This window comes from Microcaecilia unicolor, chromosome 12, assembly GCF_901765095.1.
Source record: "Microcaecilia unicolor chromosome 12, aMicUni1.1, whole genome shotgun sequence".
NCBI classification, from domain to species: Eukaryota; Metazoa; Chordata; class Amphibia; order Gymnophiona; family Siphonopidae; genus Microcaecilia; species Microcaecilia unicolor.
In genome coordinates, this window is record NC_044042.1 from 7,463,458 (window position 1) to 7,481,753 (window position 18,296).

The 18,296-nt window shown below is 46.5% G+C and overlaps 1 protein-coding gene across 1 annotated transcript in view; it reads right to left on the bottom strand.

Annotated features, from left to right (window-relative positions):
• Positions 1 to 18,296, bottom strand: part of PLXNA2 (plexin A2) — a 513,443-nt gene that overhangs the window by 161,929 nt on the left and 333,218 nt on the right. Inside the window, exons 7-9 of the mRNA XM_030220548.1 lie at positions 17,288 to 17,441; positions 11,172 to 11,268; positions 8,026 to 8,140 (exon numbers count right to left, since the gene is read on the bottom strand). Of these exons, the coding sequence (XP_030076408.1) occupies positions 8,026 to 8,140; positions 11,172 to 11,268; positions 17,288 to 17,441 (366 nt within the window). The remainder of the gene's footprint in view (positions 1 to 8,025; positions 8,141 to 11,171; positions 11,269 to 17,287; positions 17,442 to 18,296) is intronic.

The following is an 18,296-nucleotide window of genomic DNA, read 5'->3' on the forward strand; positions in this document are numbered from 1 at the left end:
TACCTTGGAGGAAAGGAGAAACAGGGGTGACATGATACAAACGTTCAAATATTTGAAAGGTATTAATCCGCAAACGAACCTTTTCTGGAGCCGGGAAGGTGGTAGAACTAGAGGACAAGAACTGAGGTTGAAGAGGGGTAGACTCAGGAGTAATGTCAGGAAGTATTTTTTTCACGGAAAGGGTGGTGGATACATGGAATGCCCTCCTGTGGGAGGTGGTGGAGGTGAAAATGGTAATGGAATTCAAACGTGCGTGGGATAAACACAAAGAAATCCTGTTTAGAAGAAATGGATCCACGGAATCTTAGCGGAGATTGGGTGGTGATGCCGGTAATTGGAGAGTAAAACCAATGCTGGGCAGACTTCTACGGTCTGCGCCCTTATTGTGGCTGAATAGATATGGATGGGCTGTAGTGTAAATTTTAAGGGGCTTCGACATTATCTTCAGAACTTTAGTACAGGAACACTGCTGGGCAGATTTTTACGATCTGTGCCCTGAGAAAGGCAGGGACAAATCAAACTCAGGTATAAAGTATCACATACCATATAAAATGAGTTTATCTTGTTGGGCAGACTGGATGGACCATTCAGGTCTTTACCTGTCGTCATTTACTATGTTTAAGAAGGGACATCCTACAGGTGGCCACAGTGTATGGCCAGTGTGGACCAGTCGGTCTTTATTTACCATCATGTCCTATGGTCTAATTTTAATATTTATTTATTGAAATTTATTAACCACCTTTATGAAGAGATTCACAACGCAACTTACAATTTCTACTTCTATCCCACTACCAATCGGTGCACCTCAGGGTTCTGTTCTCGGTCCTCTCCTGTTCTCCATCAACACTTCTTCCCTTGGCTCTCTGATATCATCCCATGGTTTTCAATACCATCTCTACGCTGACGACTCCCAGATCTACCTCTCTACCCCCGACATGTCAACCAGCATCCAAACCAATGTATCAGCCTGACAATCTGATATCGCTACCTGGATGTCTCAACGTCATCTGAAAGTTAACATGGCCAAAACCGAGCTTCTCACCTTTCCCCCAAACCCACCTCTCCTCTCCCCACTTTCTCTATTTCTGTGGATGGCACTCTCATTCTCCTGGTTTCATCAGCTCGTAACCTTGGGGTCATCTTCGACTCCTCTCGCTTCTTCTCTGCTCACATTTAGCAGATTGCCAAAACCTGTCATTTCTTTCTCTATAATATCAACAAAATCCATCCCTTCCTCTCTGAGCACTCTACCAGAACCCTTATCCCCTCTCGCCTTGATTATTGCAACCTGCTTCTCACCGGCCTCCCACTTAGCCATCTCTCTCCTCTTCAATCAGTCCAAAACTCTGCTGCATGACTCATTTTCTGCCAGAGTCACTACACTCACATTAGCCCTCTCCTCAAGTCACTTCACTGGCACCCTATCCGTTTCCGCATTCGATTCAAACTTCTCTTATTGACTTATAAGTGCCTTCACTCTACTGCTCCCCAGTACCTCTCGACTCTTGTCTCTCCCTACACCCCCTCTCGAGTACTCCGTTCTGTGGATAAATCTCTCGTCTGTCCCCTTCACCTCTACTGCTAACTCCAGACTCCGTTCCTTTTACCTCACCGCACCTCACGCCTGGAATAGACTTCCCGAGCCTGTACGTCTAGCCCCGTCTCTTGCCGTTTTCAAATCCAGGCTAAAAGCCCACCTCTTTAACTCTGTTTTTGACTCCTAACCACTACTCACTTGCCCTGTACCCTTCTATCCCCTCCTCAATTCCCCTGCCTCTTACTTGTTTTGTCTGTTTACCTGTCCAGTTTAGATTGTAAGCTCTTTGAGCAGGGACTGTCTTTTCGTGTATGGTGTACAGCGCTGCGTATGCCTTGTAGCGCTATAGAAGTGATAAGTAGTAGTAGTAATGTAGAAGCCTGCCCTTGCAGATCAGGAATGCAGCCCCGCAGGCTTCTGTTTCTGTGAGTCTGACGTCCTGCACATACGTGCAGGACGTCAGACTCACAGAAACAGAAGCCTGCGCGGCCGCGTTGCTGATCTGCAAGGGCAGGCTTCTAGATGGAATGTTGCTAGTGGAGGAGTAGCCTAGTGGTTAGTGCAGTGGAATATGGAATGCTGTTACTATTTGAGCTTCTGGAATGTTGCTATTACTTGAAATTCTACATGGAATGTTGCTACTATTTGGGATTCTGTTGCTACTATTTGAGATTCCTCATGGAATGTTGCTATTCCACTAGCAACATTCCATATTTAGATTGTGAGCTCTTTGAGCAGGGACTGTCTTTTCATGTATGGTGTACAGCGCTGCGTATGCCTTGTAGAGCTACAGAAGTGATAAGTAGTAGTAGTAATGTAGAAGCCTGCCCTTGCAGGTCAGCAACGCGGCCGCGCAGGCTTCTGTTTCTGTGAGTCTGACGTCCGTCAGACTTACAGAAACAGAAGCCTGTGCGGCCGCGTTGGTGATCTGCAAGGGCAGGCTTCTAGATGGAATGTTGCTAGTGGAGGAGTAGCCTAGTGGTTAGTGCAGTGGAACATGGGATGTTGTTACTATTTGAGATTCTGGAATGTTGCCATTACTTGAGATTCTACATGGAATGTTGCTACTATTTGAGATTCTACATGGAATGTTGCTATTACTTGAGATTCTATATGGAATGTTGCTACTATTTGAGATTCTGTTGCTACTATTTGAGATTCTACATGGAATGTTGCTACTATTGGAGATTCTACATGGAATGTTGCTATTCCACTAGCAACATTCCATATTTAGTTTGTGAGCTCTTTGAGCAGGGACTGTCTTTTCATGTATGGTGTACAGCACTGCGTATGCCTTGTAGCGCTATAGAAGTGATAAGTAGTAGTAGTAGTAAAATGACAACATGTCAGTATAATATGACTGAGGGTAGAGTTTTTCCCCACATAAAAGTCATCATATTTATAAAAATACAAATCGGTTAATTTTAAAGGCGTTGTCAACTGACTGGCAGCATGTGGGCAACCCTCGGGCTTCAGCAGCTGGGAGTGTGTTGGAATGGGCAGGACATCCATACTGGTTAGATTATGTCCCTGAGGAACCCAACGAAAGTTCAACACACACACACAGTAGAAATCTTTCCAAACAGAAGAAACGGGGTTTGAAGTGTGCTTGTAACAGAAATGTTATGCATTTCGTTTTCTTCACAAAGCTAATCAGAAAGGTTGGAACCTCTGGCGGGAAACAGGTTTTTGACTGGCACAAGTGGCAGGTGTTACCGCAAAATCATGTATCCTGTAGGCAGAAAACTGTCACATGGAAACCCTGGTTAAAAACACAAAAGAAAGCAAAGCGAAGGGCTTGCCAAAGGATGAGCGTAGGGGCGGGGGTTGGGAGAAACAAATGCAGCCCTGCACTGCATCTGACAGTTCCAGCGATGGCACTAAGCAGAGTTTCTGACAAAGGGGAGCAGAAAACGGACCCCAGGGGCGTCTGCGGCACAGAACGGCATGTGTACTCTGGACGCAATAGTGCCAGTTCGTCGCTCTTTCACTAAATTTATCAGATGAGTGACTAGCGCACCAAAACCCCGCAGGGGCTTGTGGAAGCTGAAGGCTTCGCTGGAGAACGGAATATATTAAAGACAAATGCACTGCTGGGAGCATTCAATCCCATTGATATGCCATTTTCAAGCTCAGATATTTTTTTTTCCCCCCACCAATATGTAATTTTTAGTTTTAGTCACCAGCTTGCAAATGCAACAAGATCTCGAGTCCCCGTTTTTTAAGTGTATGCATGTGTATGTGTGTATATATGTGTGGGAGGCTGGGATAACATATTTATCTCCTTGTTTGTGCCTGAACCCAATGAAAATTCTAATCACCACAGGTGCCAGAGGCCAGCATCTGTCTCCTTTCTTGCATTGTTGCACTGAAATTGTGAATCATGTTTGTCTTGAATTTATAATTAAGCCACAGAGAAGGGAAGGTTTTATTTAAAGCAGTCGCTTCCCTGCACTGAATTTAACAGCATTAGTGGAAATCATAGGTGGTCTAGGACTTGCTTCCTTGGGGAGGCTAAAGTGGGGCAGGGGTGGAGTTTAAATCCTTGGGATCCTGAGGGTGAGTTTCTGTACCTGACCCCAGAAATATCTGATATTATGCAGAAATAAAGATCAGAAACACAGCTGCAGGTAGTCCCTAACCATCCCCTCCCTTGATCAGACACTCACAGCCAGATGCACTAACTCCACGGAAAGAGCCGTCCCCTTACCGATCCCTTAGCGAATCGGTAAAAAACTGCAGCGCCGGGCCCGGGGAATTTTGCTCCCCCCCCCCTTTCGGCGGCCCTGCTTAAGTTTAGTGCATCTGGCTCTCAGTTGTGACAACCCTCCCCCCCTCCCATTATGTCCCTGGATGAGCCTTTTCGTCTTCTAAAAGATGCTCCCTCTCCACCCTTCCTTTTCTTCATCCCCAACCCTTCCAACAACTAATGGGAAGGGGGTAAAGTGTCCAAAGAAGGGAGCTGCAGCTTCTAAGGCAACTATTTCCAGATGGTTGAAGGAGGCAGTTTCCTCGGCATTTTTGATCAAGGGACGTAGAGTGCCTGACCAACTGAAGGCACATTCGACCAGGGGAGTAGCTTCCTCCTGGGCGGACAGTGGTCTGGTTCCGCCTCAAGATATTTGCAGGGCGGCGGTCTGGTCCTCGTTGCATTCGTTTGTGAAACATTATAGACTGGATGTGCAGGCTAGGGAGGATGCCAGTTTTGGTGCGGCAGTGTTGACGTCTGCAGAGGGAGACTGAGAACACTAAAACTTAAACCAGTATAAGCTAGCAGCCAACCCCCAAGCAGCCAGGAAATCCTTAACAAAGCAGAAAACAAATGAAACCAATAAACAATTACAACCCCGAAAGGTCAAAGAACCCTGTACTCAGAAACAAAAAACACGAAACACGTGCTTCAACTGACCGAACGCCACTACAGCAATTATGAAAGTGTTTTAGAATTTAAAAAAGTGATATAAAATCAGAGTTTAGAGAAAGAGCAGGAAATGTAGCAGACAACCCCCCCCCCCCCCCCAAAGGTCCCAATATTCAGACTGTGGGAGATACCCAGGCTGTCCCCCGCGGTCCGTGGTGAACCCAGATATTCAATGCTGGGCCGTTTCCGGTGACCGGCACTGAATATCCGGGGGTGGGGGTGGGGGGGGGGTTCGGCTGGTTTGAAGATAACCGGCTATGTCAATATTCAGACATAAGCCGGTTATCTTTAAACTGGCGGCGGATAGACGGTTATATCATGTGATGTAACTGGTTATTCGCCAGCCGCTAACTGCAGATATTCAGCGGAGGACAGCTGGGTATTCCCAGTTGTATATCGGTGGATAACCGGTTAAGCAGGGGCGTATCTGCGTGGGGCCTCAGGGGCCTGGGCCCCCGCAGATTTTGCCCTGGACCCCCCTACCGCTGCCAACCCTCCCCCTCCGTTGTTGTCGCCTACCTTCGCTGGCGGGGGACCCCAACCCCCGCCAGCCGAGGTCCGCGTCCTCCTGCCGCTGCCGGCTGCCGTTAAAAGAATTCCGTCAGCTGGCGGGGGACCCCCAACCCCCGCCAGCCAAGCCGAGGTCCTTTCATTTCTTCTTCCAGTAAAGCTGGCGCCGAAAGTTTCTTCTGAGTCTGACGTCGCTGCAGGACGTCAGACTCAGAAACAGAATGAAGCTCAGCGAAGGACAAATCAAACTCGGGTATACATATAAAGTATCACATACCATGTAAATGAGTTTATCTTGTTGGGCAGACTGGAGGACCATTCAGGTCTTTATCTGCCGTCATTTACTATGTTACTAGGTTACTCTTTTGGGGTTCTACATGGAATGTTGCTACTAATTGGGATTCCGGAATCTTGTAACTCTTTAGGATTCCAGATTCTTCAGGGCCACCGAGAGACAAAGCAGGGCCTGGGGCAAACACCTCCTGTGACTCCTCCCCCCCCCCCCCCCCCCCCCCCCCCCCCCCGTGGGCCTGCTTACTTGCTTAAAACTTGTCTCCTGCTCCTGTGTGCCAGGACCGCGTTAACCCTGATCTGCCACACAGGTCCTTCTTCCTGCTGTGTCTTCTCCCGTGTTTGTGGAAACAGGAAGTACTTCACACAGGAGGCGGGACTACGCAGGAAGAAGGACCTGTGGCTGACAGATCAGAGTTAATGGCACTGCAGCACCCAGGAGCAGGAGACCAATCAGCCATACCGGTGCTAGATCAGCCCCCCTTGGAGGCCAGGCCCTGGGGAATCTTGCCCACCCCCCCCAGAGGCCCTGGCACTGTAAGGGTAAATGTGAGGGTGGAATGCTGTCAGTGAGCCACCCCATTACTGCTACTGTCACACATGTGCTATAAAGGTGGATGTAAGGCTGGACACTCTCATATCTTCAGTGCCGTAGCGAGGGTGCCTGACACCCGGGGCGGGTCGCCGCTGCGCACCCCCCCCCAGGTGCAGGCACGGCGCACCCCCCCCCCCTTCGGAGCGCACCCCCCCCCCCAAAATGCACCCTTACCTTGCAGCAGAGGGCAGGTGGGAGGGCCGATCCGCCCCAGTGCACGTCACTGGGAGCTGCATCGGCTCTGCTGCTTCCCTGCTTTCTCTGCCCCGGAACAGGAAGTAATCTGTTCTGGGGCAGAAAGAGCAGGGAACCAGCGAGCCGACACCCCCCCCCCCCCAGCGGCGTGCACCCGGGGCGGACCGCCCTACCGCTTCCTACGCAACTGCATATCTTTTATCCTCTTTATAAGCTGTGGAACAGGAGGCAGAAGCCACCTCTCACTGCCCACCAGGACCCCACTTTGAGGCCCTCCTGTCACTTAGCAGCAATTCCACCCCACTAAATCCTCAGAATATTTTTGGACAAAAAGAGTTTTTTTCTTGCAGTGACCCTGAAGTTGTACTGAATTAAGAGTGACAAAGAATATACCCCTTTCAAACCAAGGCCCCTGTTTGCAAAGCCACGCTAGCGCCTGGCGGTGCGGTACTCCTGACACAGCCCACGCGGCTTTGTAAACCGGGGGGGGGGGGGGGGGGGGCGCAAGCCTGTTTCCGATTGCTTTTCTTTTCAGGGTTTTACTTCTTCCCCTTTTGAAATTCTAATGTTGATCATCAGCTCAACAAAATGTAGAGTTTGATGCCAAGCAGTCTGGTTGGAATTTGGCAGAAAAATCTCCTTGAAAGGCTGTTTCATACGTTAATGCCATCTGGATCGTTCCTGCCCTCCTGCCTCCTGTTTCAGGGGATTTTTATTTTGCTTAGATGACGTTTCTGACCACAGCAGCAGCTCAGCAAAGGGCTAAGAGAGGTCTGGCTCAGAAACAGAAGTAGAGACTCTGAAGATGACGATGGATAGTTATAGCCAACCTATCCCTAAATTTACGTTCAGAGCAGGTTTTAACAACAACAACAACAACAAAAAGGATAACATCAATCCAGAACTACAATGATAAATAATTATAACTCAAACCAAATTGCTATAATTTCATAACAAAACTTTTGAAAACAAATACAATGGGAAGACCAGCCTCTTTTTTGTTTAAATAAGATGAATGCATAAACAAACAGCAAACAGCACAGAGGGGAATTGTCGGCAGTCAAAGCACAGGGAAAGATATGGAATCCTAACACAATGACATCGGTGCAGGGGCGTAGCCAGACCTCGACGGGAGGGGGGGCCAGAGCCCAAGGTTGGGGGGGGGCACATTTTGGCCCGCCTCCCCACCGCCACTTCCACCACCCCCCGCCGCCGCTTCCCCCTCCCTCTACCGCTTTTCAGTCGCTGTGCACGCTCATTTTAATGAAACTGAAAATGTGCGAGAATGCTCAGTTTCATTAAAACGAGCGTGCACAGCCACTGAAAACACTGTGAGACCAGTGAGGGACAAACGCTTTAGATGGCGGGGATTGGGGGCCCCAGAGCAAATTTTTTTGGGGGGGCCCAGGCCCCCTGTAGCTACGCCACTGCATTGGTTGCCTCGTGCAGAAAGTAACGCCAATTGCTCTGTCATACCTCAGACACGTTGACCCGGCCTTCCTGGAAGGAGCATGTGGTGGGGTCGTGAGTGCACAAGTTTCGATATTTGCACCAGTGACAGGGAAAAGCACTGTTCACACAGGACAGGCACCTGTAGGGGCAGATAGAGACACAAAAGCCATTATACCTGCTGAAAGAAAACAAAAGTACTGCTCATGGGGGAATAGACCCCCCCCCTTTATTCCAAATGACCACCATCCCCTGCCTCCTTTTTACTTGTTACAGATTCTTATTCTGCACTGCCATGTCCAGATTATAATTACACCCAGAATCCATACAGGGGTGGAGTTTGGTTGTCCAGTCTGTGGTTTGTTGGATTATTATAATAGTCTTCTTATAGGCATCACAAAAAGCTCCTTGAGAGCACAGCAAATTGTACAAAACTCTATAGCAAGGGTTAATACTGGAAGAACTCGTTATGACCATATTACACCCTTACAGAGGTATCGCATTGAGATTAAAATCTTAACTTTGGTCTTTAAGGTACTGAATGGTAGCATTTCCTTCACACTTAGGTGCTATCAACCTGTGCGCTCTCTGAGGTCATCTCGAAAACAGCTCTTTGAGGTTCAATCATTTAGGCAGATTCATTTAGAGGAATATAGATTCTGAGATGCCTGGGATAAACACAAAGGAATCCTGTTCAGAAGGAACAGATCCACAGAAGCTTAGCGCAACTTGGACTTAAAACATTAGGTCATTTTTGGGATGAGGGGGCAGTGGTTCCCTTCTCGGAATTGCAGGAAGAATATGGGTTACACACTCGAGATGCATTCCACTGTAGACATTCTACTTTGCGAAGGGCTACGGATGCTTTGAGTCTTGCAGAGACATCATTCCTGCCCTTCTATTCTCCCACCATTCCTGGGAACGCTCTGGGTTCAGTAACATTACTCCCAGTTTCATCCAAGCAGAACAACCTGCTTCCACACCAGACACAATGCTAGAACACCTCACCCATCCTCTGCTATGTTCACCCCCGACATCACACACTAAAGTGAAGTGACAGCCATTCGGAGCCAGAAGATGCAGGGCAAGAAGCCATGGGATGCGTTCCGATCTGAAACAACGGGGTTGCTAAGCGGCTTCTGTGTCCTTGGGAACAGGCCAAGTCAATCCCAGCTCTGCTGTCTTACTATGCATGAATCTGCTGTTCTGGTTCCAGCTCTCTACAAGCAATGATCTAGGAATTTAAGCTCAGGACGGGTTCAGCATCTCCCTATAACCCATTGTCATCTTTATAAGAGCGTGATGGTGCATCAGAAGGGAGGAGTGTTTACTTTATTAATCTAGGGGAAGGCAACCTCTATGCACAGAGGGCTGCATGAATGTCACTGCCACCCCTAGTGGGTTGCAACATTATGTAATGTCGGAACTGGAAATGCACAGAGCTCCATAGACCCTTCCGTGACAAATAAATAAGTACAAATGTAAAAAAAACAATGCAATCAAACTGCTGGAGTGGCCATTCTGAAAATATTTGCAAAATATAGTATTTCAAATTGCCGAACTTAGAATGATCTCGCAAGCTACACAAAATTCTATGGTGAGCCACAGGTTTCCGCCCCTGTATTAATCTGTAATTGTGTGAGGTTTTTTGGGGGGTTTTTTGCGTATTTTCCCTTTGTTCTCTACCCTAATCTTCCCCAGGCTACCACATGAGGTCACAAATCCACAAGATTCTCTATTTAGTGCTTCGTGGCTGGTGAACGGTGAGTCAAGTGTATTTTATTCAAAAAAAATGTATTTATTTATTTATTACATTTGTACCCCACATTATCCCACCTTTTTGCAGGCTCAATGTGGCTTACAGAGTAAGGTTATGATAAAGTCAATACATGATTTAAATACAGTTGATCATAAGCTGAGGTAAGAGAGGTGATAGATGGGCTGATGTTGGGTGGGTTGTGTGAGAAGTGTTTTAGGTGTGCTTGGGTGGTTTGGGGGATGATTTGTGTCATTGAGGGTGACTTTTGTAGGCTCTGTTAAAGAGGTGCGTTTTCAGAGCTTTGCGGAAGCTGGTTAGATTGTTCATGGTTTTCAGGGCCTTGGGTAACTCATTCCACAACTGTGTGCTTTTGTATGCAAAGGTCGTAGCATAAGCCTGTTTGTATTTCACTCCTTTGCAGCTGGGGAAATTCAGATTGAGGAATTTGCGGGCCGATCTTTTGGCGTTTCTGGGCGGTAGGTCCACTAGGTTTAGCATATAGAGTGGGGCATCTGCGTGAATGATTTTGTGCAAATCAGCTTAATGATTGGTTTGTAAAAAAAAACCCGTGAACAATCGATTGGTTGAGCACAAACCAAGGCATTTGACGTCGCTCTTTATAAGAGGGCGCCATTTTTCCAAGATATCCTGCTGAAGTGCAGTTAATCATGAATGCCGTTGATGTAAGTAGATTAATAGTAAAGTATAGACGAGAAGACTATAACAGAGTTTTAGGAAGATTCTTTTGTTTTTCACAGAAATTGGCCGTCTGATCCTGACGCAATGAGACGCTGGCCATCATAGGTCACGGTTGGCATGTGGAGGACAGAAAATATTCAGCTAAGCACCATAAGCTGTCACATGCTTTAATACTAACAGAAGTGTTTAAAATTTAACATTTAACTTTGATTATTATTGAGATTTTGTATTTCTATCAAATGGAGGGTTTTTCCTGACGAGGAAGCAGCCCTGCTCCCGAGGCGTCCAGCCGGGAGCTTCTTGAGGCTTTTTCCTCCGGAAGTTTTGAATAAAATGCAGAGAATCTTGTGGATTTGTGATTTCGTTTTGAAGATTTTGGTTCTCTCCCTCACATAATATTTAGTTTATACCACACAAGGTCCCCGTGTCCTCAGGGGCTGGAAAGGATTTTATCTAGCGACACATGTCAGAAATCAAAGGAGCAACTAATTCTCAGCATCTCTCATCTACCTGCAGGCCGTGACAAGGAAGGCCTCGGTGTTCGGATGTACGAGAGCAATACTGAGGGCTGTCGGATGCTCCCGGAAACCCCAGTATGGATACAGCAGCATCTGTGAACCAGCCAAGCTTAAGTCTGGATGTGAATCACCAGAAACTTGACAGAGTGGGAAAGAGAAAGGGGTGGGTGAGAAAGGGGTGTGTTGGAGTCTCTTACAATTGGTGGGCACTGCAGTTGTAGAATCGGAACTCTGCGCTGACGAAAGTTTTCCCCGTCTCTCTGGATTTCAGCTGCAGCTCTACCCCATACCAGTCTAGGAAGAGAAAAACAAGCAGTTTATAAACGCCTTGTATTTTTAATTTGTTATATATTTATTTAACGATTCGTTAGCTTCCAGCGTGTTTATCTAATGATCCTAGGTGCGTAACAGATAAACATCAGAAATAATCTCAAGACAAACATGACATTTTACTAGACTACAAACTCTCCTTAAGCATTTTATTATTTAATCCAGATGCACAATCTGCAGAATGTAACAAAAATCAATCTTGTGGAGTACAAAAAAGTTAAACAGATGACTAGAGGCCGCATGTTAGACGGCCCAACGGCACACGCTGAGTGATAATTCCATAACGGCATCTTGAGGTGCCCAACATTCACGCACCATCAGTTATGGCACCCATTAATGGGTTAAGCGTGTAACTTGCAGGTGAATTTTCGAAAGAGAAGGGTGCCCATCTTCCGAAACAAATCGGGAGATGGGCGTCCTTCTTCGCAAGGTCGCCCAAATCGGCATAATCGAAAGCCGATTTTGGGCGCCCTCAACTGCTTTCCGTCGCGGGGACAACCAAAGTTCACGGGGGCATGTCGGCAGTGTAGCGAAGGTGGGACTGGGGCGTGCTTAGGAGATGGGCGTCCTCGGCCAATAATGGAAAAAAGAAGGGCGTCCCTGATGAACACTTGGGTGACTTTACTTGGTCCATTTTTTTTTTTTCATGACCAAGCATCAAAAAGGTGCCCGAACTGACCAGATGACCACCGGAGGGAAACGGGGATGACCTCCCCTTACTCCCCCCCAGTGGTCACTAACCCCCTCCCACCCTCAAAAAAAATCTTTAGAAATACTTTTTTGCCAGCCTCAAATGCCATACTCAGGTCCATCGCAGCAGTATGCAGGTACCTGGAGCAGTTGTAGTGGGTGCAGTGTACTTCAGGCAGGCGGACCCAGGCCAACCCCCCCTACCTGTTACACTTGTGGTGGTAAACGTGAGCCCTCCAAAACCCACCCGAAACCCACTGTTACCACATGTAAGTGCCCCCCTTCATCCCTAAGGGCTATGGTAGTGGTGTACAGTTGTGGGTTTGGGGGTTGGGGGGGGGCTCAGCACCCAAGGTAAGGGAGCTATGCACCTGAGACCTTTTTCTGAACTAAACAACAAATCTTAAACACAATACACTGACGTATTGCTAACTAAAGCAAACTGACCAATACAGGAGAAAGATGATCACAAAAGCCACATTGGGTCACAAACCTTTGCAGAGCAGCACAGCACCTTAATGGATGAAAATGGAAGTCCATATAGCAGGGCCTCCCCAAACATTATTAAATATTAACAGATTCAGTACAGTTCGTATGGTAAATGGAAGGGCTTTTTAGGCCCGATGGCCAGTTACAAAGAAAATGCGCCTCCTTACTCTGGCCCTGGATGTAGGCGTGTGGCGGGCTGGGGAACTGGGCTCAGTTCCCACTGGGGCTCCTTGTGAACCTGGATAAACTACTTAACCCTCAGGCACAAAAGATTGTGAGCCCGTTAGGGACAAAACAAGTACCTGTATGTAATATGAAAACTGCTTTGGTTGTACCTGCGAAATAAATATAAACACTTAAAGAATGATACCTCCAAAAATGGCTTCTCAGAGGAATAAAGCGGGGTTTGCTGGACCTGGACAAAGCTGAGCTAAGCTGGGAGGGAGCAGTACCCTGAAGAATCTTAAAACCAGTAACAGAAGCTTAAAACGGATGTGGTGAGTAATAGGTAACCAGTGAAGCACACCGGAGGCTTGAGGAAATATGATCATGCTGAGAAAAGTCCATAACCAAAGGAGCTGCCATATTCTGAGCTAATTGTAATGATTTAATGGCCATCACAAGCGACCCAAATGAGTTCTGATCATCATATCACAGGCTGAAGAACTGCCCAGAAATCACAGGAGCCCACCAGAGACTCAAGCCTCCACAACAGGTACTGAAAAATATTGTACCTACCACATTTTAAATCTGAAGCTTCACTGTCCACTGGTGACTTATAACAAACCCTAGATAAAATCTCCAGCAGTGGACTCTTGAAATGAATACAATCTCTGTTTTGTCAAGAAACCACAAACAAACAAGGCACCACACTAGGACATGAAATCCTAGAGTGAACTCGTAATAGCACCTGCATCTGGTAACTGGTAACCTACGTCTGCGTCTTGCAAGATGAAACGCAGTCCACACAGGCAGATATTAACCAAGGAAGAAGGCAGGGCCCAGCCCCGGGGCATTCCCAAGCAAAGGTTATCCAGGTGAGGCTACTCTGGCCACCCTCACCTGTTGGATTCACCTACAGAAGAAAATAGGCAAACCAGCTAAGAACATCAAAAGGCCCATTCCCGGGTGTTGCCAAACGAGACAATAAAATGGCAGAATTTAGGGTATCGAAGGATCTCTGAAAACAGCATGAGATTCGAGACCTGTAAGATATAGAGACCAGTATCATCTGTTGGTGAAAGCCATGTTGATGCTGGTCTAGGATTCTGTAGTTATCAACAAACTGCTACAGCTGTACCAAACCACCTTCATGACTAGTTTCCCTAAGAACGACAGGCTTATTATGGGGCCATAACTACCCAGAGCTTCTGGATCGAGTGCAGGCTTCTTAGGAAGACTCATGCATTTCATGGATTAAACACTGGTTAAAAGATAGAAAACAGAGAGTAGGGTTAAATGGTCAGTATTCTCAATGGAGAAGGGTAGTTAGTGGGGTTCCCCAGGGCTCTCTGCTGGGATCGCTGCTTTTTAACATATTTATAAATGACCTAGAGATGGGAGTAACTAATGAGGTAATTAAATTTGCTGATGACACAAAGTTATTCAAAGTCGTTAAATCGCGGGAGGATTGTGAAAAATTACAAGAGGACTTTACGAGACTGGGAGACTGGGCGTCTAAATGGCAGATGACGTTTAATGTGAGCAAGTGCAAAGTGATGCATGTGGGAAAGAGGAACCGGAATTATAGATACATAATGCAAGGTTCCACGTTAGGAGTCACCAACCAGGAAATGGATCTAGGCGTCGTTGTTGATGATACGTTGAAACCCTCTGCTCAGTGAGCGGAGACAGCTAAGAAAGCAAATAGGTATTATTAAGAAAGGAATGGAAAACAAAAATGAGGATGTTATAATGCCTTTGTATCACTCCATGGTGCGACTGCACCTTGAATATTGTGTGCAATTCTGGTCACCGCATGTCAAAAAAAAGATATAGTGGAATTAGAAAAGGTACAGAGAAGGGAAATGGAAATGATAAAGGGGATGGAATGACTTTCCTATGAGGAAAGGCTAAAGCAGCTAGGGCTCTTTAGCTTGGAGAAAAGACGGCTGAGGGGAGATATGATAGAGGTCTATAAAATAATGAGTGGAGTGGAACGGGTAGACGTGAATCATTGGTTTACTCTTTCCAAAAATACTAGAACTAGGGGGCACGCAATGAAGCTAAAAAGTAGTAAATTTAAAACAAATCAGAGAAACTATTTCTTCACTCAATATGTAATTAAACTCTGAAAGTTGTTGCCAGAGAATGTAGTAAAAGCAGTTAGCTTAGCGGGTTTAAAAAAGTTTGGATAGCTTCCTAAAAAAAAAGTCCATAAGCCATTATTAAAATGGAGAAAATCCACTGCTCATTTCTAGGATAAGCAGCATAAAACGTATTGTACTGTTTTGGGATCATGCCAGGTACTTGTGACCTGGATTGGTCACTGTTGGAAACAGGATGCTGGGCTTGATGGACCTTTGGTCTGTCCCAGTATGGTAATACTAATGTACTTAACAATGGAGGAACACACCCTACATAAAGGAGGTTTGAACAAAACACCACAGAAACATTCTTATAACGTTACTCATGGCCCAAACTTTGTGAATTGGAAATGGGTCACACCATGCATTATTCTTCAATTGTAAACTATTTAGCAAACCAAACAAAGTGACTGGAGCATCCTCTTCCTCAAGTGGAAAGGAACAAAGCTTGGCTACTTTCTCAAAGCAATGGATGAGCACTAAGTTGAGTGGAGGAGTGGCCTAATGGTTAGTGCAGTGGGTTGCAGACCTAGGGGAACCAGGTTTGATTCCCACTGCTGCTTAACGCTCAGCACTGGGTTACGATCCTGGAGAATCAGGTTCAATTCCCTCTGCGTGTGACCCTGGGCAAGTCAATTAGCCCTCCATTGCCCTATTTGGACATATGTCACTCTCCTGTTGTTTTTTGGAAGTGTCCTGTTGGTCACAGTACCCCAGTTTAAGTATAAAGCTATGTGCATAACCTGGAGTTGCAGGTTATATGCTTAAAAGCTTTGCACTAAGTAGGAGGTGGGTTAAGGGCAGACCACAGACTGGCTGAAAAGTTATAAGGAGGGTGGGAAAATCCAACCAGTCAATGCATAATCAGTGCACAAAAAAAGCAGGTTTAACTTGCACGCAGAAAAAGCAACATAGTCGTTGCATAAACAGATATTCAGTGATGCCATTTAAATGGCCAGCACTGGTGAATTACACATATAAAACAGCACCACCGGTTCAAATCTTGCCTGACCAATTTACTTCAATTCTTTGAAGGAGTAAACAAACATGTGGACAAAGGGGAGCCGGTTGATATTGTGTATCAGGATTTTCAAAAGGCGTTTGACAAGGTACCTCATGAAAGGCTACAGAGGAAATTGGAGGGTCATGGGATAGGAGGAAATGTCCTATTGTGGATTAAAAACTGGTTGAAGGATAGGAAACAGAGAGTGGGGTTAAATGGGCAGTATTCACAATGGAGAAGGGTAGTTAGTGGGGTTCCTCAGGGGTCCGTGCTAGGACCGCTGCTTTTTAATATATTTATAAATGATTTAGAGATGGGAGTAACTAGCGAGGTAATTAAATTTGCTGATGACACAAAGTTATTCAAAGTTGTTAAATCGCGACAGGATTGTGAAAAAAATTACAAGAGGACCTTACGAGACTGGGAGACTGGGCGGCTAAATGGCAGATGACGTTTAATGTGAGCAAGTGCAAGGTGATGCATGTGGGAAAAAAGAACCCGAATTATAGCTACATCATGCAAGGTTCCACGTTAGGAGTTACGGACCAAGAAAGGGATCTGGGTGTCGTCGTCGATAACACACTGAAACCTTCTGCTCAGTGTGCTGCTGCGGCTAGGAAAGCGAATAGAATGTTGGGTATTATTAGGAAAGGTATGGAAAACAGGTGTGAGGATGTTATAATACCGTTGTATCGCTCCATGGTGCGACCGCACCTTGAGTATTGTGTTCAATTCTGGTCGCCGCATCTCAAGAAAGATATAGTAGAATTGGAAAAGGTGCAGCGAAGGGCGACTAAAATGATAGCGGGGATGGGACGACTTCCCTATGAAGAAAGACTAAGGAGGTTAGGGCTATTCAGCTTGGAGAAGAGACGGCTGAGGGGAGACATGATAGAGGTATATAAAATAATGAGTGGAGTGAAACAGGTGGATGTGAAGCGTCTGTTCACGCTTTCCAAAATACTAGGACTAGGGGGCATGCGATGAAACTACAGTGTAGTAAATTTAAAACAAATCGGAGAAAATGTTTCTTCACCCAACGTGTAATTAAACTCTGGAATTCATTGCCGGAAAATGTGGTGAAGGCGGTTAGCTTAGCAGAGTTTAAAAAGGGGTTGGACGGTTTCCTAAAGGACAAGTCCATAAACCGCTACTAAACGGACTTGGAAAAATCCAAAATCCCAGGAATAACATGTATAGAATATTTGTACGTTTGGGAAGCTTGCCAGGTGCCCTTGGCCTGGATTGGCTGCCGTCGTGGACAAGATGCTGGGCTCGATGGACCCTTGGTCTTTTCCCAGTATGGCATTACTTATGTACTTATGTACCTGGCAGCCAGGGCCAGATAGAGGGAATGCTAATAAGCCATGTGCATGTTGAAATTCTTAACTGAGAAACTATGAAAATGTTGTGAGGGAACCCCCTCCCTCCCCCACATGAGCCATGAGTCCGGCTGTGCTGGAAGACTGGCAGACAGATGCAGTCTACAACTCACCCTGATCCACGGGTATCGCAGGAACATCCTTTGCAGCTGGTGACACACAGATGATCTGATTGCCCAAAACTTTGCCTTCAACCTCTGTCAGATTTCCGATGGCACAGGTGACACCAACAGAGAGGTCTGGTACCTCGCTGACCAGGAGGCTGAGCTGAAACAGAGGAGGGGAGAGAAAGTGAGGCTGGGCTGACCCGGTTCTGTCGATCCCGTGCTGCAGTGCAACCTAAGAGCAGCATGCTGGAGGTCTTACAAGGCAGACAGGTTACCCCTCTCCCTCCCCTGAGATCCACCCAGCTTAATATTCAAAAAAGCACCTGCAGGTTTTAGATACTTACTGCTTATGCAAAGTGCTGTATTCTCCATTTATCCAAAAACAGATACGGCAAAGGCCGCAGTGCAGGCTCCACCTACCCCAGCACACAGTACACATACAGCACGAACAACAACAGCACAAGTTTCTGTCCCACAAAAAGTGCAAACTTCGTCTCCAGCCTCTACACAACCCCACCATGGCCCCACCAGGAGGGAATAATTCAGGCTCTCCCCTGAATTCTCTAGCCAAAGTGACAGTAAGGGCCACTGGGGAAAGGCACAGTGTTATGTGATCTCCCCTGGGACTGCAAACAAACTGCCAAACGACCGACCACCTCGCCTTGAGTGTTGTGTGTCATTCTGGCCACTGTATCTCAGAACAGCTGTAGTGGAATTAGAAAAGGTTCAAAGAAGGTTGACCAAAATGATAAAGGGGATAGAACTCCTCTCATCTTCAAATCCTTGCTCAAAGCCCACCTCTTCAATGTCGCCTTCGGCACCTAACCTTTTACCTCTACTCAGGAAATCTAGACTGCCCCAACTTGACATTTCGTCCTTTAGATTGTAAGCTCCTTTGAGCCGGGACTGTCCTTCTTTGTTAAACTGTACAGCGCTGCGTAATGTTAAGTAGTAGTAGTAGTCATACAAGGAAAGGCTTAAGATGTTTGGGAGAAGAGAAGAGATGGCTGAAGGA